The sequence below is a fragment of the Chlamydotis macqueenii genome, chromosome 4 (genome assembly GCF_036417535.1).
Source record: "Chlamydotis macqueenii isolate bChlMac1 chromosome 4, bChlMac1.mat, whole genome shotgun sequence".
In the NCBI taxonomy this organism is placed as follows: Eukaryota; Metazoa; Chordata; class Aves; order Otidiformes; family Otididae; genus Chlamydotis; species Chlamydotis macqueenii.
The window spans coordinates 52,618,246-52,634,188 of NC_141559.1; the positions used below are offsets into that span (position 1 = coordinate 52,618,246).

At 41.0% G+C, this 15,943-nt stretch overlaps 1 protein-coding gene across 1 annotated transcript in view; it reads right to left on the reverse strand.

The window, feature by feature from the left end:
* TUSC3 (tumor suppressor candidate 3) overlaps positions 1-15,278 on the reverse strand; it is a 138,605-nt gene extending 123,327 nt beyond the window's left edge. The window contains exon 1 of the mRNA XM_086746659.1: positions 15,147-15,278. Coding sequence (XP_086602785.1) covers positions 15,147-15,269 — 123 coding nt within the window. The 5' untranslated portion in view covers positions 15,270-15,278. The remainder of the gene's footprint in view (positions 1-15,146) is intronic.
* Positions 15,279-15,943: the final 665 nt, after the last annotated feature.

Sequence of the window (15,943 nt, forward strand, 5' to 3'; positions counted from 1 at the left end):
GGGAGGTTTAGGTTGGATATTAGGAAACTCGTCTTTACTGAAAGAGTGATCAGGCACTGGAACAGGCTGCCCAAGGAAGTGGTGGAGTCATCATCCCTGGAGATGTTCAAAGAACGGGTAGACGTGGCAATTTGGGATATGGTTTAGTGTACATGGGGGTGTTAGGTTGATGATTGGACCTGATGATCTTGGAGGTCTCTTCCAACCTTAAGATTCTGTGATTCTAGTGCACTATACACTTACTTCTTTCAGCCACCTACAATGACAAAGGCATTTACAACTGAGAAGGTGATAGCAGCTTATCTGGAGAAAGTGAGCATACAGAGGGTACCCAGATGGTGGACAAGTAAACCTGTAATAATCCTATTGTGAGTATTACAAGTCCATGGCAAAAAATTACTTGAGAATGCCCAGTCTCTGTGCACAAAGTGAGGTAAACCACAGGATGCCAAATCAGACAAGGATGGTCCTCCCTTTGTGCAAAAGCAGAACTTCAGATGCCTACCACTTTTAAAGAAATTGAATAATATTAACAGCCTCCAGAACCAATACACAGTTACACGAAAGCATTTTAGACAAAATTTTACTCCAAAAGCTACTTTGTCCTTGGGGTCTGGTTAAAGTATTTTGATCATTTACAGGATCTAGGTTTAGAGTTACAGGAAAACAAAAACTCGTGGCTGCCAACACAAAGGTAAATGCTACTTCATACAGACCACAGTAAAGCAGTATGTGTATGTATGTCTATTTGTACGTGCGCGTGTGTGTGTATATCTGTATTGACTGATTGACCCAGCTTAGAGGAAACAAACTGAAAAATGAGAAAGCCTACCATGCATTTTTGGTGGAAAATTATCAGCAATGTCCCAAACCAAAAAAAAAAGCACAATGGAAATTAAAAACAATGATAAAATCTGGAGTCTGTCCAGCAGATATTAATAATGTTTTATCTTAGCTTCTAAACAAATTGCCCACTAAAGAAGCTAATATACTGCTATCAATAAACAGAGATTTGAAGAAAACTTACATAGACAAGAGCTTCTATCCACACTGAGCTCAGAAGAGAAAGTGTCTCACAACAGAAAGAAAATATTTACACAGTAACTTCAGTATTAATGTACCATTCCTGTCCATTTATGAACGACTTCTGGCTCATTTGCTCAAAGCACTGTCACATTGTCAGTAACTGAATCCATCTGTTGTGGACAAATAAGAGGCATTAACAGTCCTACATCTTGAATTTGGATTAAGCTACCTAGGACTGACATCCTCCTTGAAATTCCAATGAAATCCCTATCATTCACTTTCCATTTTGGAAGCTTTGGTAGAAATCAGGCATAGAACCGAAAGATGAAGAAGTTTCCAAGAAAATGCATTAAAGCTGAGCCATCCTATGGCTACCAAGAGTACAAACCATGACTAAAATATTTAGAAGTGTGATGCAAAAATAATAAAGAATTCAGACAACTTAGCACTGTCAGTTTCAATCCCTTAACAGATTTCTAAAAGATTTAAGGACCCTCACTTCCAAATACATCTGATCATTGAACTTGACTTCTCTTAAATCTTAATAGTTAAACCGGGCAAGGTTTTTAGGCAAGGTCATGTCATGTTTCCTCAAAGAAAAAGAATACCATTAGAACGATTTCCTGAACAAAATTGCCAAATATCACCATCTAGATTTTGTGACAGTAATTACTACTTAACTGTAATAAAAGGACACATCTAAATAGCATGACAAAAATACTCCTGCTGGATCAAAACAATATTTGTTTGGATGATCGAAACCTGTCTTTTTAGAAATGTGTGTATCTTATTGCATGCTTTTTAATATATTTACATGCAATTTTTGTGGCATCACATTTCACAGACATTTTGCCTCAAATTCAGATTAACTGCTCATAGAAAAGAAAAAGTTGCTCAGATTCAAAACTGCTACCTGATTAGGCCACTCATTGAGAAAGTCATATTTCAGTATAAGTTAGAAGAATCTAGGACTTGCTGAAAGAATATGCAGAAGGAATCTGGCTCCTAATGAAGTTTTATATGCCATTAACAGCAATTCCATTCAAGGCACATGGCTGGTAGCTGATAAGAAGAAATCTTATCAACTTCAGTCATCCATCACCATAAAGACTGATCTACTTTGAACTGATTTTTGCAATGCTCAACTACTAGATTCATAGACAGCCTGAAAGCCTTCTTTCAGTGTAATGGCAACATAAATGGCTGACGAAAATCTAAAGTTTTTTTTTTTTTAAATCAGGTCAGAAAAGTAAAAGCATAAGAGCAAATAAAAGGTTTAACTTCTTCATACTTTCACAGTAAAATACTGCATTTAGTGTCATACTAACCTATTTATATATCCAATTAACTCTGCTAGTCTAGTTATTGTAGCAAAAAAAAAAATCTTCTAAGACTATTTCAAAAGGCAAGGTACCATCTCAAAGAGATTGCTGAATACAATAAAGCTAGAATAAACATAAATCCCTGGCAATTCATGCCCTCTTCACTTCAAGACAGCTTTCAATAGTTTTTATTTTCCCTTATGTACTTCTTCTATTCTCCAGTCCAACAATAATTTAAAAATCCCAGCTTGAACAAAGAAGTTAACTTTGTTTTCCAAAACACACTGTTTAGGGAAACATGTGATGTGATTTCCATTTAAGTCACCAGGATGCGTAATGTTATGCTGGACATGAGGTGTGCATGCTTCGCTAACCAGCTTTTCACTGGCTAGATCTGTGGATAGAAGGTAATGAAGTTCATCTGCAACTTGTGGTAATTCTACTTCATATCCAACTACCAAGTTGCATAGCCTACGCTTTAAAAAGTACTCAAACATAGCAGTAAAGGAGGAGGAAGAATTCTCAATGCTCTCTAGGTCTCTGAACATGCCCAACACTTGAATATGCCAGGTTTTGTAGTAAGATTAAGTCTATGGCCCCACTAAAAAGATTAATAAAGTAGGTAGCAAGTGCATTAATTCCCCTAGGCATCTGATCTTAAACACAATCTGGAAATATCTAATTACTATCCCAAAGCATCTCAGTAAAAGGCATCACAGAGGATTTACTTTAAAAGTATGCTTGAAAACAAAACCCACTTATTGCTGTGTACATTTGTGCACTCTTCTAAATTACAGAGTGTTTGGTGAAGTAAGGAGAAGGGGATTCAATGTAATCTTCATCAGCTTGGAAATAATCAAGTCCCACGTCTCAGGAGAAATCCCTGAAACCATATCCTATAAACCACAACTAACAGGCACGCTTGCACCTTACATGATCTGAACAGAAATCAGAGTACATACCACCTTAACCATAAATACATCAACATGTGGAGAAAGAAAAAAAAAAAAGGCAATACTCTAATCCAGTGACTACATTCTTATTTTACTTTCTGTTATCATTTTTAAGGACTATGTTAATAGTCCTTAATGAAGAACTAGTATACAGGCATCATCGGTATCTCCTCCTGTAGCTGAAGTCTGCTCAATACTTTACCAGGGCATCTTCTACTTTAGGGAAATTATACTAAATTCTGGACAGTACAGAGTAGACAGCACAGCCTTACAGTTCTGACTTTAGCATCCAGACTCTAGAGAACGACAAGATTTCAGTAACATCCTTTTGCATTTCTCATTCCCTAGTTCAAGATCACTGACTATATAGAGTGCTGGTACTACAACCTATCATGAGATGCCCTACTCTTTCTGTTACCAAGTTGCTCTGCAATTGCTTCATCTAGCTGTAGCTTCAGTTTCTCTCTTTGGACAAACACCTAAACATAGGCTGGTATAGGCAATTTATTCCATAAATTGTCACTTTGTCAGGGGCCCAGCTGAAGTGTCTCTATACCAATGCAAGCAGCATGGGGAATAAACAGGAAGAGCTGGAGATGCGTGCACACCAGCAGGGCTACGACCTTGTTGGCATCACAGAGACATGGTGGGACAACTTGTATGACTGGAGCGTTGGCATGGAGGGGTATAGGCTTTTTAGGAAGGACAGGCAGGGGAGAGAAGGACGGGGTGTCACTCTCTACGTCAGCAACCAGCTGGAGTGTGCGGAGGTCCGCCTGGGAATGGAGGAGCAGTTGACAGAGAGCTTATGAGTCAAGAGGAAGGGGAGGGATGGGGGACGTTACAGTGGGGGTATGTTACAGGCCACCTGGCCAGGAGGACAGAGCAGATGAGGCGCTCTATAGGCAGACAGGAGCAGCCTCACAGTCACAAGCCCTGGTCCTCATGGGGGACTTCAACCACCCTGACATCTGTTGGAGAGACAACACGGCAGGGCACAGGCAATCCAGGAGGTTCCTGGAATGCGTGGACGATAACTTCCTCCTGCAGGCGATAGAGGAGCCGACAAGGAGGGGTGCCATGCTCAACCTTGTGCTCACCAACAGGGAGGGGCTGGTGGGGGATGTGAAACTGAAGGACAGCCTTGGCTGCAGCGACCACGACATGGTGGAGTTCAAGATCCACAGGGCAGCAAGGAAACTACACGGCAAGCTCTGTGCCCCGGACTTCAGGAGGGCAGACTTTGGCCTCTTCAGGGACCTGATGGGCCAAGTGCCACGGGAGGCGGCCCTGGAGGGAAGAGAGGCCCAAAAAAGTTGGTCCGTATTCAAGGAGCACCTCCTCCAAGCTCAGTAGAGGTGCATCCCGATGAAAAACAAGTCGGGCAAAAAGGCCAGAAGGCCTGCCTGGATGAGCAAGGAGCTCCTGGACCAGCTGAAAGTAAAGAAGGAAGCCTATAGAGGGTGGAAGCAGAAACAGGTAGCCTGGGAGGACTACAAAGAGGCTGTGTGAGTGGCCAGGGATCAGGTGAGGAAGGCTAAAGCCCTGGCGGAGTTGAATCTGGCCAGGGACATCAAAAACAACAAGAAAGGCTTCTACAGGTATGTAGGGGACAAAAGAAGGTCCAAGGAGAATGTAGGCCCCCTCTGGAAGGAAACCGGTGTCCTGGTTACCCAGGACATGGAGAAGGCTGAAGTGCTCAATTAATTTTTTGCCTCAGTCTTCACCGATACTGGCTCTTCTCTCGCCACCCAAGCTGTGGAAGGCACAAGCAGAGGCTGGGAGGATGAAGAACCACCCACTGTACTCGAAGAGGAAGTTCGGGATCACCGGAGGAACTTGAAGGAGCTGATGAGATCCATCCGCGGGTCCTTGGGGAACTGGCGGATGAAGTTGGCAAGACGCTGGCCATTGTATTTGAGAAGTCGTAGTGGTCTGGTGAGGTCCCCAATGACTGGAAGAGAGGGAACATAACCCCAATTGTTAAAAAGGGGAACAAGGAAGACCTGGGTAACTACAGGGCGGTCAGCCTCACCTCTGTGCCTGGCAAGGTCATGGAGCAGATTCTCCTGGAAAACATGCTAAGGCACATGGAGAGCAAGGAGGTGGTTGGTGACAGCCAACATGGCTTCACCAAGGGCAGATCGTGCCAGACCAATTTGGTGGCCTTCTATGATGGGGTGACGGCATCGGTGGACAAGGGACGAGCAACGGATATCATCTATCTGGACTTGTGCAAGGCATTTGACACTGTCCAGCATTACATCCTTCTCTCTAAACTGGATAGACATGGGTTTGATGAACGGACCACTCGGTGGATAAGGAGTTGGCTGGATGGCCGCACTCAGAGAGTGGTGGTCAACGGCTCAATGTCCAAGTGGAGACCGGTCACAAGTGGCGTCCTCAGGGGTCTGTGTTGGGACCGGTCCTGTTCAACATCTTTGTCGGCAACATGGACAGTGGGATAGAGTGCACCCTCAGCAAGTTTGCCGATGACACCAAGCTGTGTGGTGCCGTCATCACACTGAGGGATGCCATCCAGAGGGACCTTGACAGGCTGGAGAAGTGGGCCCATGCCAACCTCATGAAGTTCAACCAGGCAAAGTGCAAGGTCCTGCACCTGAGTCATGGCAATCCCAGGCACAAATACAGGCTGAGCAGAGAATGGATCGAGACCAGCCCTGAGGAGAGACCAGCCCTCGTCTACCATCACTTGGGAGCGATGGTGGATAAGAAGCTCAACATGAGCCGGCAATGTGCTCTTGTGGCCCAGAAGGCCAACCGCATCCTGGGCTGCATCAAGAGAAGTGTGGCCAGCAGGTCAAGGGAGGTGATTCTCCCCCTCTACTCTGCCCTGGTGAGACCCCACCTGGAGTACTGTGTCCAGTTCTGGAGCCCCCAACATAAGAAGGACATGGACCAGTTGGAGAAGGTCCAGAGGGGGGCCATGAAGATGATAAGAGGGCTGGAGCACCTTTCCTATGAAGACAGGCTAAGAGAGTTGGGGCTGTTCAGCCTGGAGAAGAGAAGGCTCCGGTGAGACCTTATAGCGGTCTTCCAGTACCTCAAGGGGGCCATTTAAGAAAGAAGGGGAGAGGCTGTTCAGTAGGGCCTGTTGTGATAGGACAAGGGGTAATGGTTTTAAAATAGAGGGAGGTAGATTTAGATTGGATATTAGGAAAAAATTTTTACAGTGTGGGTTGTAGAACAGTGGAACAGGTTGCCCAGAGAGGTAGTGGATGCCCCATCCCTGGAGACATTCAAGGCCAGATTGGATGAGGCTCTGAGCAACCTGATCTAGTCAGGGATGTCCCTGCTCCTTGCAGGGCATTGGACTAGATGACCTCTGAAGGTCCCTTCCAACCCTAACCATTCTATGATTCTATTCCTTCACTGCATATAACTCTAGCCCCGCAACTTCCAGGGTATCTAGAAAAGTATATATTATCTCTGTCAGTCAAATAGACTTCTGCTTGTATTCAAATATCTTCTTCATCCTGTTAGAAAACCTTCAAAAAACAGGGTAGAGAAAGGAGCTGTATTTAAAAGCATCCTGTCTGCTCAGTTTTATCACCCCCCACATTAATCTCCCTTGCAAAATCTGAGTCTCTAGTTATGTCTTTTACAGAAAGATGAAGATTTACATTAAAATACTTTAAGAGGATTAAAAAATTTTTTTTTAAGTTTCATATTTTTAGTCTATTAGTACCACAGTGAATTTAGTAATTATGGATTAAATGCAATTCAGATTTCATTCTAGTTTACTACCTACCAAAAGTGGAGGATGGTCACATGGAGTTGATGATAATTAATTTTTGCTTTATGACTCAAAAATCTCCATTGAAGAGACATTTATATGGCTCAAACATGAACACATACACATCAGAAATCTAGAAAAGTTTAAAAAGAAATGTAAATATGCAAGATTCATGGACTAAACCCTGTTGGCTTATGTAAGCCAGCTGGATAAGGGAAGTAACTGAACACGCTAATTTTGTAATAGTAGAGCAGACAGCAACAGTGATACAAAATTATTAGAAAGCCAAACTAAAAGCAGAGCAGAAAATATTTTTATCCTTCAAGCAGTAGATGCTATAGCCTATAACCTTGAGCAATTCTGTGAGCTCAAAATGTCATTCCACAAAGGGACTGCACAATTGTAATTACCACTTACGTTACAAACTTGATATACAAACGTTTTGTGCAACACAGCCAAACTCTGCTAAGCTTAACGACCAGTATGTCAAAATTAAAAAATAAGGTGCTTTGGATTCAGAAGAAAAGAACAAAAAAAAGTAACAGAATGGCATAATTAGTCTAAAGACTGCAACTGCTTAAGAGGAAGATGAAGAACTTGGAGTATTCCAAAATGATATTATCAGATACAACCATCAGAAGAAAATAAAATCCTAACAGGAAATCTTACTAGGTGGGAGAATAGTCTCTTCAGAGAAACAACACTTCAGCAATCATGAAGAGTGCTGTCATGAAGAAGTCTGTACTGGCAGGGGTGCAAATCTTTTCCATCTCAAATTTCTGGGATTATTTTCTGTCACCAAAATATTAACTTTTTAAATTATTATTCTGCCATAAGAGAATATCCATTCAATGCAAGTATCATACTTATCTTTCTTAGAATGTAAAGGACTTGTGATAATAGTATATAAAAATATGAGTTTCCCTATCTGAAATACAGCTTTGAGGATCACTATCAAATCTTTCCATTTACTTCATAGCAATCTTTCATGATTTAAAGTTCTAACAAAAAAAAAAGAATGGTTATTGCAACTGATATACATACCAAACATTAAAGACGACATTACTATATATATATATATATATTCATCTTATAACATCTCATAGCATTAGATGAAAAGATAACAATACTTTTTATTATACCTATTTTCAGAGTTATTAAAGCAAGAAGTGTCCTAAAACAAATAAAAGTTCCTTTTTTGGTCCTAATTCTTAGCTGCCACTAAAATGTGACCTTCAAAACACTTTTAAAAATTAAGAGAATAAATTGAACGATCCAAAACAGTAACAAAAAACCCCAATGCTCTCCCACTCTAATTGTACTGACTGATTTTTCCAGAGCACTTAGGACTCAAGCAGATACAATCTGTATTTTCCACATGGTTGCACAGGATGTGCTGTATAAATGGCTATAGAACAGAACAGGGGAAAACATCAATTACGCCACTGATCCGTCTTATGACAGTAAGGATGTCAAATGAAGATATCTGGGACAGAAAAATTTCAGTAATCCAATTACAAAATGCTATCAGGCTTCTGTAAGCATCCTTTATTTCCCTTATCATATGCAATCACTTGAAGACACCAAGGCTTTCCATATAGATTTGCTAAAATAAGAACTGCTAGTTAATTTTGCCAAGATTCTCCAAAATTTTAGTTAATTAGGAACAGAAGAGGAAAGCATATAGAGGTTTTTGCTGCTTGTAAAAATCAGTAGAAAATAAAGAATTCTTGTAAACATTTTTTTCCCATTCTTTTTAGGACAGAGCAGAGAAAAATACTTACAATTGCATTTAAAGAATTTTACATTTTCGGACATGACTTGTCACTGCTATTTCACTTCAAATGCAGGACAATTATTTTAAAGCTTTAAGCATTGACTGAAAAAAACTCTCTCTACTGCACCAATAGATAAAATAGCAAATTACACAAATGGATATAAACCCTCCACTTAAAATACATTTTTAGAATTGCTTGAAGCCGAATCTATAGTCAGGATTCAGTCCCCCTTCAAAGATTTAACCTTTGCCATATCTCAATTTTTAATAAAGCTTTTAAAGAGGAGTCTAGACTTGGTATAACTGTCAAACATTTTCCTGCATGCTGTTTCAAAAGCAAAAACATGCAGTGCTCCACTGTTAGTTTGGAGGCCAAACCAAAATTTTAATGATTAGAAGACCAAAAAGGCTTTATATTCAAGTTCAATGATAAACAAAATTTCAAGAGAGAAAGAGAAGAAACTTAATTATCACTGTTTTGTTGAAATACTATCAGAGATACTGAGAGATCAAGAACCTGTCTCTTATACTACACATACCACTGAATCTATGCGGAACACTCCTCATTCATCATACATATTTTTTCTTCTTTTCTTTTCCTCCATTCACTTTACCATGTTTTTCTCATCCTTTCTTTCTTTAAATTAAATATGCAGGCAGAACATTGATCAGAAGGAAAGAACGCTACAGATCATGGAAAATAGTATCAGGAGACAGAGAAAGAAACTAAGTAGTGCCCTTTCCATTTTGGAGCAACAGAGACCAAGCGCAGCAGGCTTTGCTGCACATTTTGCAGGTCCTAGCTCTGCAAGGGTGAGAATTGCTACATTTATGTTAAAACATCACCACAAATTAGACTAGGAAAAGAATTTTAAAGCAGAAAGTACCATCCTGGCTGCAAGGGAAGGAATGTGGTAATAATAATCGATAAACAAGACAGGTTCAGTGTGTAAATCCAAAGAAAAACAAGAATGAAAGGTGCAGAAACAAGAGGCTCCTGCTAATCTATCCCAGTTAATTTCACATAAAACAGAGGAAAGTATGTTCAGGACTTAAGATTCTCTGAGGAGAATTATTACATTTAATACTCAAAACCTTTAAAAAAAAATTACACAGTTGCTTCTATTTATAAGAAAAAAACAATCTTGGTAAAACTGTCAAATGCTACCTATAGTCCCTGTCTAAATCAAGAAGACTATCCATTAAAGAATAACCTGTTCTTTATGTTCATGATAAGGATAAGAAATAACAGGCTTAAAAATGGGGGGATTGAACACACAGAAATTTAGATTAGATCTTTGGGAGAAAAAAAAAAAAATCCTTTTAACAGTAAGGCACAATAATAGGTTACCTAAGGAAGCTGTAGAATTACCACCACTAAAGGCTTCTAAGGGCATATCAGACAGATATTTGTCAGGAACAATAAAAACTTAGCTGAGCTTTGGGATAAAGCATCAATTAGATTGTCCTTCCAACTCTATCTTCTACAATTTCTCACAATTGCCATTACTTCTACACCCAGTTGGGAAAAGGGTGAGAGATACAGGGAGGAAAAAGTAAGGAATATTGTTAGACACCAGTTTTGAAATACTTCAAAAATACTCAGACAAACTAAGACATTACAGAAGCTTACATTACAGAAAAAATAGAATTACTACAATGTTGTTATACGTTAGCAGCAGCTTTTTAAGCAGATTTAAGCTCAACAAGATACTTCCACTTGAACGAAGCCGACACATTGGTCTACACAGACAGCTTCCCTGATTCGGATTTCACAGTAATGACAAACTTACCTACAGAAAAACAGCTACTCCAATCGCATATCAGTGGTTTAACTAAGCTTCTGAATCATCCACCTGAACGCTCAAAAACAAACTTTACCCTCTACGAGAAATGCTTTCAGTACTGCAAAACCAATGTTCTCCTCCTATGTGCTTCAGTCAAAAAAACCCCTTATTTATCTATATAAATTGTCCACGCAAAGCAATTTATAATAAAAAGTAGAGTGGTATATTTCAAAGTATAATACTCTCATTCTGATTCCTTTCAATTTTTAACAGTTTTATCTACTTAGAATTTGTATAAGATATATAAAAAGCTTCAAAAGGACTGGGAATATGCCCTACAGAAAATGCATGTATGTTAATACAAACATATTATCTCGGATGCTGTGGAAAGAGTCAATTATTATTTTCTTCCATTATGAATATAGTTACCAAGAGAACAGTTCTTCAGTTACATGCTTCTATTTCTATAACCAGGAACTTTTTTTTTTACTTCACTCTAGATAAAGGCACTGCTCAGCACCAGAATTAAAATCATAAAAGCAATCTTTTCAAATCTAGTTAGCTCTTAACTGTGAACCATGTGAGAAAGTTATGGTGTTGCTCTTTATAGTACATTTTATCTGTGGTCATTTTAAGGCAGTCCAATGTTTTCTATTCATCTCCTCAGTGGTGAAGGCTGTCATGGGTGTCCACAATACAGAAAAGTGAACAGCAGGATCAAAGAGAAGCGATAGGAATCTTTGTACGTTTACATATTCATGCTGCCATTCTAGAAATAGCTTCCATGACACCAGATGACTAATTATCAACTAATTCAAATCCATTCTCTAATAGATCCATAATTTTTTTTTACAAATTTGATCAAATTTAAGATGGCCCTCAGAACTTTCCAGTAATTTCCCACAGGAAAAGTTCCTTTTGTTATCATTAAGAATATTTTACTGTATAGGCCAACGTATTTTAGTAATTTAAGAACTTACACATTTTCCACTCTAAATACAGCTATCACATAGTATTTCACAATCAACACAGAAAGTTATGTCAATGTGCTCTAGTTTCCCCATTCATCTTTCTCTGCTAGCATTAAGTCCTTCAAAAACATCAATACCTTAATTCGGTCCTCTCCTTTCTACAAATTGACTACTTCCATCTTCCGGGCTCATACAACCGATTCAGACACCTCTAAACATTCACACTTTATGCACACTTTTCCATGTAGTCAACGTTTTAAAAGAAAAAAAAACTAAAACAAACAAACAAACAAAAAATCTTTGTCTTCACCAAGAATACTTTCCTTGCTTAAGCTTCAATTCCAACATCTCAAGTCATTGTCATTCTCGAGTATTTCACTTTCAAGCACTCAAGGTTTTCAAAAAAGTTGATTGGGAAACAAGTTTCCTTTCTCTAGTCCTTAACCCCTCTTTCCACACAACCAACCCAACAAAGACACACACAAAGCAAGTAGCAAAGAGGAAACTGAGATGTGACTTCTTTTTATCTCATGAGATACACATTTTAACCCTACTACACTAACTTCCCTTTTGCAGTGTTCACTTTGAAGTAATTCACTTATGTTCAACCATTTTTCTACTTCCATAAAAGCTATGGCAATCTTATCAGTCTTTGTATAGAAAAAATTAGGTTCACTTTAACCATTTAACCTCTGTCATCTTTACCTTTCACCTGTGCTTCTGGACAGAATTGTGAACACAAATCTCGCATAGTACAAGATCCTGGGCTCTTTCAATTCATATAATTTTCCTCAGAACAGTTTTAAAATGTTATTTCCAAACTGCTTACTGTAAGAAAGATCAAGTTCCATCTTTCACATACAGATGTTTTTTTCCCCATATATACTGGGCAAACTACTACCGTTTTCATCATGAGGTTAGCAGGGCAAGAAAAGGAGCCAGACTTTAGCTGTATACAATACAGACACATGCAAAGCGGTATCTGTAATATATATACAATGTATAAAATTCTGCATACCACTAAGTTACTTTCCTTTAAGCTTGCATTTATAGTGAATCAAGCACTTACAATGTTGCACTAGCTTCTGTAAATATGCAGTTGTAGATAGAGTATGTCTACATAAAACCAGTAAGCGGGTTTTTTTTCTGTATGAGCAGTATCTAGAATCATAGAATGGTTTGGGTTGGAAGGGACCTTTCAAAGGTCACTTAGTCCAACCCTCCTGCAAGAAGCAGGGACACATCCAACTAGATCAGGTTGCTCAGAGCCTCATTCAACCTGGCCTTGAATGTTTCCAGGGATGGGGTATCTACCATGTCTCTGGGCAATCTGTTCCAGTGTTCCACCACCTTCATTGTAAAATATTTTTCCTGATGTCTCATCTGAATCTACCTCCCTCTACTTTAAAATTTAGTTAATTTCATTAATAGAAAAAATATATTAAACAGGAATGAAAAATGGAGGTAAAAAAAAAAAAAAAGATGCAGAAGACTGAGAGGTATTAGTTATTCCATTAAATCAGTTAAAAATGAAAAAAAAATTAAGAACAGCCTTTGCAGAGGAGAAATCCCAGCTTGAACCGCAGTAACAAATGGCTAGGCAAAATATATCCATTTCAATCCTGTTATGTAGATTTGGGAAACAGCAGTAGATTTGGGAAACTTTATAGAAAGTAATTGTGGATGTCCATTTTAATTTAGCATTATTTACTTGTTAGGAAACGATTCTATTTAAAAAGAAATAACGATTATTTCAGCTATCTTGGTAGCACAGCTGGCACTTCACATGAAAGTGTCAACAAAAGTTACAATGCCAGAACATCACAGCAAAAGAAAATCAAGAGTGTCAAACATTAAACACATTTATTAAAAATAATCTAATAAGGTAAAGTTTTGAAAATAAGTTAATTATAGCAGCAGAAGAGCAACAGACTACTGCCTAATCTTTCCAGGAGGGAAAAAGAGAATGCCTAGAGCAAAGGTGTTCAGTTTTTTTACATTGGTACCCAAGGGATTTATTTCAACGATTAGATTATTCTTTAACTTGGTAGAGACCATAAAGTCAGACCACTATTTAGATACTTAAGTAAGGATTTTACATACTAACTTTAGCCTTTTCAAATCATAGAATATCCTGAGTTGTAAGGCACCCACAAGGATCATTGAGTGCTACTCCTGACCACACAGGGCAACCTAAAAGTTAAATCATATACCTAAGAGCATTGTCCAAACACTTCTTGAACACCAACAGACCTGGGGCCATGACCACTTCCCTGAGGAACTTGCTCCAGTGCTTGACCACCCTCTCAGTGAAGAACTTTTTCCTAATATCTAATCTGAACTTCCTGTGATGCAGCTTTAAGCCATCCCCTCGAGTCCTGTCACTGGACACCAGAAGACATCAGCACCTCCCTCTCTGCTCCCCCTCGTTTTACTTATTTGGCCTACAAGCCTCAGTAGCCTAGTTCTTTAAAGAAAATTCAAAACAAATAAACTAGTACATTTTTTTTACCATCCTTCTCTTTGTCTGAGCAGACAGTTAAAAGAGAGGACCTGTTACCAAAATTGTTCTTTCCCTCTCCTCCACCAACACAAAGCACAAGTCCTCTTGGTAACATTAACAACAGAATACAGATGTAAAAAAATAACAAAAATAACTTTTTACAGAACTGTAGAATTCTATCTCATCCCCTAAAGGAGGAGACTACAAAGGACATATAAGGAAACTGTACAAAGACTCTACTGGTCGGCCAAGCACTGGGTATACGAGAACCTGGCCTGAAATTGAGGGCAAGCTAGGAGAGAGAATTGTAGTAAGCTCTAGTAACATTGTAACCTGAAAAAGGCAAATATTTACACCACACATTTTTGCACATTTCCCTATTTAAACACAAAAGTCACTGAAGATAAAACTGTTAGTACTGAAACTGCTCCTTCCTCTGTGTCTCTCTTACCCAGAAGACACCTTGAAGAGAGCATCACCACCTACACCAGCACACACACACTGCTGCCATCGCTTCACTGTTATTTATTAACTCTGGGCATTTATTTTCATTGGCACCGAGAACAGGGGGTTTAACTTCATTCTCCTGACAGCTCGCTGCAAGCCAGCGCCCCTCACCCTCCGCTGGCTCCTGAGGCACCCGAGGCCCACCGCAGCGGCCAGTCGAGCACAGGACGGTGGCCCTTGCCTTTTATTTGCTCACAATCAGGGAGTTAAAGGCCTGCGACAACGGATGGCACACGCCTGGGCTGGAACATCACGCTGGGGACCGCGGCGCTGGCTACCGGCTGCCCTGGAGACGCCGCCGCCGCCAGCACCAGCAGCCGGCCATCTTCGCCCGCCATCTCTGCCGCCCCGCAGGCGCCCCCCTCAGGGCCGGGACGGGAGAGAAGCCGGCGGGGCAGGAGGAGGGCGGCCGGCGGGGGACGCAGGGCGGAGAGCGCCGGGAGGAGGGGTGCACCGCGGGGGCTGACCAAGGGGAGGCAGCGCGGCAGGGCAGCCCCAGCCCCTTCAGCCGGGCGCGATGGCGAAAGAAGCGAACGTGTCTACCTCCTTCTTTTTCTGTCCTCCCCCGAGCTGGCCGCAGAGGAGGAGGAGCAGCAGCAGGAGCAGGAGGCAACTCCCGGCCGGCAGGTGCAGCAGCCGCCGCGATGCCCTGGTGCCCAGCGCCATGTTCCCCTCGCCGCCCGGCCGCCAGCCTCCACCGGCGAGCACCTGCGGCACCGCTACCCACCTCCTCCCCGCTGATTGGACTCGGGCCCTGGCCAATCGCGTGCCCTCTGTGCGCGGAGCCTCTTGGGAAATGTAGTTCTGCCGCCCGCCTCGCCGCGCCGCGTGGCTGCTGAGGGGTTTCAACGCCATTTCGGTGGCGGTGGCAGGAGGCTGGTTGGTGGGCCTCGTCCCGGGGACGGCCTTGGTGCTGGGCACCGGGCAGGCGTCCGCACTCTCAGCCCTATAGGCAGGTGATGCATGATGGCGACTTACCATCAGCTTTCTCAGGGCCAGTATGTTTTACCGAGGCCACGGCCCAGCAGCAGTGGTCTCCAGCGAGGGGAGGGGTGGGTATTTCGGCCCACCTGGGGCTGAGGTGAGCAGCTTTGCCTCCTGCTCCAAATTCCCTGCCACAGCTGCCGGGGGCACAAAGTGCAATCATGATCAAGAATCTGTAAAAAAGAAAACTAAAGACCCTTGTTTTCTACACGTTTGCATGCATACACATTTCAGATTTCACTAATCACACAGAAAGCCTTCTTCACAGAAAATAATATAATACACTAATGCAATTAATTTGAATTTAATTCCCAGAGCATTAACCATGCAGCTTTAATTTGATACTGTCGTTCATG